The sequence below is a fragment of the Aplysia californica genome, unplaced genomic scaffold, assembly GCF_000002075.1.
Source record: "Aplysia californica isolate F4 #8 unplaced genomic scaffold, AplCal3.0 scaffold00961, whole genome shotgun sequence".
NCBI classification, from domain to species: domain Eukaryota; kingdom Metazoa; phylum Mollusca; class Gastropoda; order Aplysiida; family Aplysiidae; genus Aplysia; species Aplysia californica.
In genome coordinates, this window is record NW_004798231.1 from 225,955 (window position 1) to 230,087 (window position 4,133).

The window sequence follows — 4,133 nt, forward strand, 5'->3', positions numbered from 1 at the left end:
GAGAGAGAGAGAGAGAGAGAGAGAGAGAGAGGAGGAGGACGGAGGACTTTTTTCCGATCCACAGGAGGAAGGAGGACACAAAGAAAAGAAAACCTTCAGTGCGGAACCCACTTGCAGGGCCTGGAGTCTTTAATGTTTTAACAATAACACTAACATAGGGGAGACCTTTATATATATATATATATATACACACACACATGCATACATACATGTGTATATATAACTATCGGCTTCTTTTGCCTGTAGCAACCCGGCGGACTCATCACGTTGTTTGTTCGCGGAAACACTACTACATAAATCAATGAGTCGGCCAGCTGTGAACATGTTTTAACAATAACACTAACATACGGGAGACCTTTATATATATATATATATATATATATATATATACATGTATATATCACGTTGTTAGTTCGCGGAAACACTACTACATAACTCAATGAGTCGGCCAGCTGTGAACATGTTGTAGGCCTAACATTCTGAATCTGTGGTATTGGTTGCTGTCGTCATCATCAATGCCTTTTACCTCTGCCAGGGTAAAGGCCTCATACAAGCTCATTCCACATATATATCTATGTCCTGGGCCATCCTTCCAAGCTAGTTCCAAGTGAGCTTCATCTTTCTCGTGTCCCTTTCCACATACCTCCTCCTCCAAGTTTCCCGTGGCCTACCCCTGCCTCGTGCTCCCTGAGGGTTCCACTGCAGCGACTGCCATGTGATGTTTCCGCTGGGGTTTGTGAAGATGTGTCCCATCCAAGGTCACGTTCTTAGTCCTATTTCTACTTCTATATTCCTTTTGTCCAGTCCTTTCCCACAGCTCTTCATTTCTTACTATAGCCTGCCACTTTATTCTTAGGATACTCCTCATACACCGATTACATGTGCTCGATAAATATTTTGTTGAAATTCAAAATTTAATAGTAAATGTTGAAAAGAGAAAGAAAAATACAAGACGTAGGCGTAGTTATTAAGAGAATGCAACAATTTCTTCTTCCTCCTGTAAAATGTTGGTTTCTGGGCTCATATTATATCATTTTAACAGCTTGCCTCAACGAATGACTCTTTACAAAAGCTTGAATGTGGACGTTTAGGACACACACACACACACACACACACACGCGCGCGCGCGCGCGCGCACACACACACATTAAAAAAAAATATTACACACACACACACACACACACACACACACATATATATATATACACACACATACATGGGGTACATCTAAGTTTTCAAGAAACCCTACAGCTGAACCTGGAAAACTCATTATTACGGGAGATGAATGTTCACAAAGATAGATCGCTCTTCCTTTGTTTGAGAAACGAAACTTAACTTCCCCCAAAACACGTCAATGGAGTTATCTACATTAGGAGATGGCAAACAGTGAAAGACGCACTTTGAAGGGAATGGCGTACTAAGCAATCGCTATGTAATTTGAAACTTTGGGGGTCTCTGTACTTATGTTCCTGTTTCAATCAATTCCAGACTTAGACTTATTTGTAAGAATAATTGGGAACATGACGCATAAATTGCCGACCTTTCTCGATACATCCATCTAAGGAGAATGTACACATTAACAGAAATCTTTCTTAAGGCTGCCAATCATTTAACGCAAACACTTCGCTTTAAGAGTAGAGGTTTCTTTCGGGGCCCGTTTTCCTTGATAATGAGAAAAACTGCGTGCAACAGGCGTTTCAGTATATATACCCTGATAAAGATTCGAACATAACATTTTGAGAAAAATCTTCACATTGCCATGGAAACGGAGCTCATATTTGGATTTGGGGCATTTCTTTAAGGTAGCTGATGCACTTTTCTATTAGACGTGATAAGTCCATTTACTTAAAAATTTGTTTTTTCGAAATTATCTTGCAGACATATTAGTTCAATTTACCAGCTTAAATAATTTATACTTTCATGAACTTGTTCAAGGTGGCAGTGTATCTCAACACTCAGCTAGGGGAGCAAAAATTGGCTAACATTCATTGTGCCAGTCAATTGTAATTTTCAAAGTACACCCACGTAAAGTTTGAAGAGCATATATCTTGAAACACAATAGAATGATTAGGGAAATAGAGAGTGGAACGTTCTTAAAATGCAGTTTTGGGAAAAACGCATTTGAAAATTGTGGAAACTGGTAAAAAAAAACACACAAAAAAAAACCTCCATGGACGAGAGAGCTTTTATAGCCTTGTTTTGATACTTAAGACTCAAAGAGTATTTCATCCAATAATTATAGGGAATTGAACGAAGAATAGTTTTACTTTCAAAAATCAATATCTGAGCCCCAAACCAATCAGAATAACCTGCCCGAAAGTTTCGATCCTCCCGTACACTAGAAGGACACAGGGACAACTATCCATTGTATGCATACTGTCCACACATACAGATAATATCTATATCTATATACACCTCTCTACAGATAAGACACATTTCTTGTTGTTGCTGTAGTAGTAGTAGTTGTTGTTGTTTTGCTGTTGTTGTTGCTGTTGTTATTGTTGTTGCTGTTGTTATTGTTGTTGCTGTTGTTGTTATCGTTGTTGCTGAGTGAAGAAAGGCACATTGATACAATAACGGTCATAGTGCTGGGACAACGTAAGACAAATAGACAGAGACAACAGACAGAAACTAAAGAAGTAGGACCTGATTGACAGTGGCGCCCTCAAACCACCCGCAACACACATTAATTTGTTTCTCAATAATATGCTAGGAAATTCTAAATATCGATTAAAAAAAAAAAGACATTATTCGGGGAGCAATTTAGATAAGATATATTGCAAACTTAGGCCTATTTCATCTAATTTAATAAAATTATCTGATATTGTCTCAAATCTTCCGACTAGAATTTCATTTTTTCCCCTGTGACATTGTCAAACAAAACCATCTAATCACGATGAATACCAAACCTGTTTTTTAACAATAAAATGAACACTTGAATGACACGGTGAACAAATACAGTTTCTCTAGCTCATCTACTCAGACGCTGTCACATTCAAATTTCAATTGATCAAATGAACGAGCAAGTATTACTTAATTCATCTTAGAATCGTATCCACCTTCGAGCCGACAGGAATTTTTCCATTAGCCAAACCCTTACGAAGTATCAAATTTGATTTAAAAAACTCACTTCCTATATATTTAATTCTGACTACATTTTCTTCACCAAGCGCCAGGTTTGAAACAGATTCCAGCAATCATGAACTGCCACTCATTTCTACGATAAAATACTCTTAAAAACCCAACGTGTATTCTCCTGATCTTTTCCTTTCACACATCTGTTCAAATTCTCATCTCGAAATTATTTTTAAAAATCATTTTAATGCCTTCTTCGCTGTCTATGTTCCGGCTAGAGCAAGATGCGTAATGTCTATATTTCAATTCAACTGCTCTATGAACTATACATTCATTTTTCCCTTCGCAATTATTTTTTTTAACGACCGTCCTAAGCTAGACAATAAGTAAGACATAATTTTTTCCGTTCTCAATTATTTTTCATTTACAAAACACGACTTGGAGAGTAGTTCAAGTCTCTGCCTATTTCTTATATTTTTACGAAATAACTACTCAAATTCTATCTGATTTTGAAATCTTTACAAAATAACACAAATTATAACATTTGAATTTTGAGTTCTATCAGGTAACTTTTTAATTTGATTTTTGATTTAACTCTTTTCGTATGAAAACATTAAGTATTTTTTCAATGGGGGTGGGGGTTGAAAAAATGTTGCTGTTGCATTTTTGGGGGGTGTTTTTAACTATCCTTTCTTCTAAATGATCAACAATATTACCAAAAAGAAAAAAAAAAGTAATACGAATCAAACAATCAAAAAAAAAAAAAAAAAAAAAAAAAAAAAAAAAAAAAAAAAAAAAAAAGAAAAAAGAAAAGGAAGGCACGACAGAAGCATGCGGTCACAACAAACCCCAGCAATGAGGGAAGCGTCTAGCTGGTCCGTGAAGGACTCCTCTACCATCATGGGTCCGCCCGACGCCTTGCGCTCCTCGTACATCTCGCGCATGTCGATGACCTTGTTCTCCAGCTTCTCCACAGACCAGATCTGGCTGTTGCGCTGCTTGCGCTTCACCAGGATGGCCGGCTCGCTCACGAACGCCCCGCGCTGCGTACCATGGGG

The 4,133-nt window shown here is 37.6% G+C and overlaps 1 protein-coding gene across 1 annotated transcript in view; it reads right to left on the minus strand.

Annotated features, from left to right (window-relative positions):
• LOC101863702 (kinesin-like protein KIF13A) overlaps window positions 1-4,118 on the minus strand; it is a gene marked incomplete at both ends in the record, with an annotated part of 14,465 nt that extends 10,347 nt beyond the window's left edge. The window contains 1 exon segment of the mRNA XM_013089483.1: window positions 3,924-4,118. Coding sequence (XP_012944937.1) covers window positions 3,924-4,118 — 195 coding nt within the window.
• Window positions 4,119-4,133: the final 15 nt, after the last annotated feature.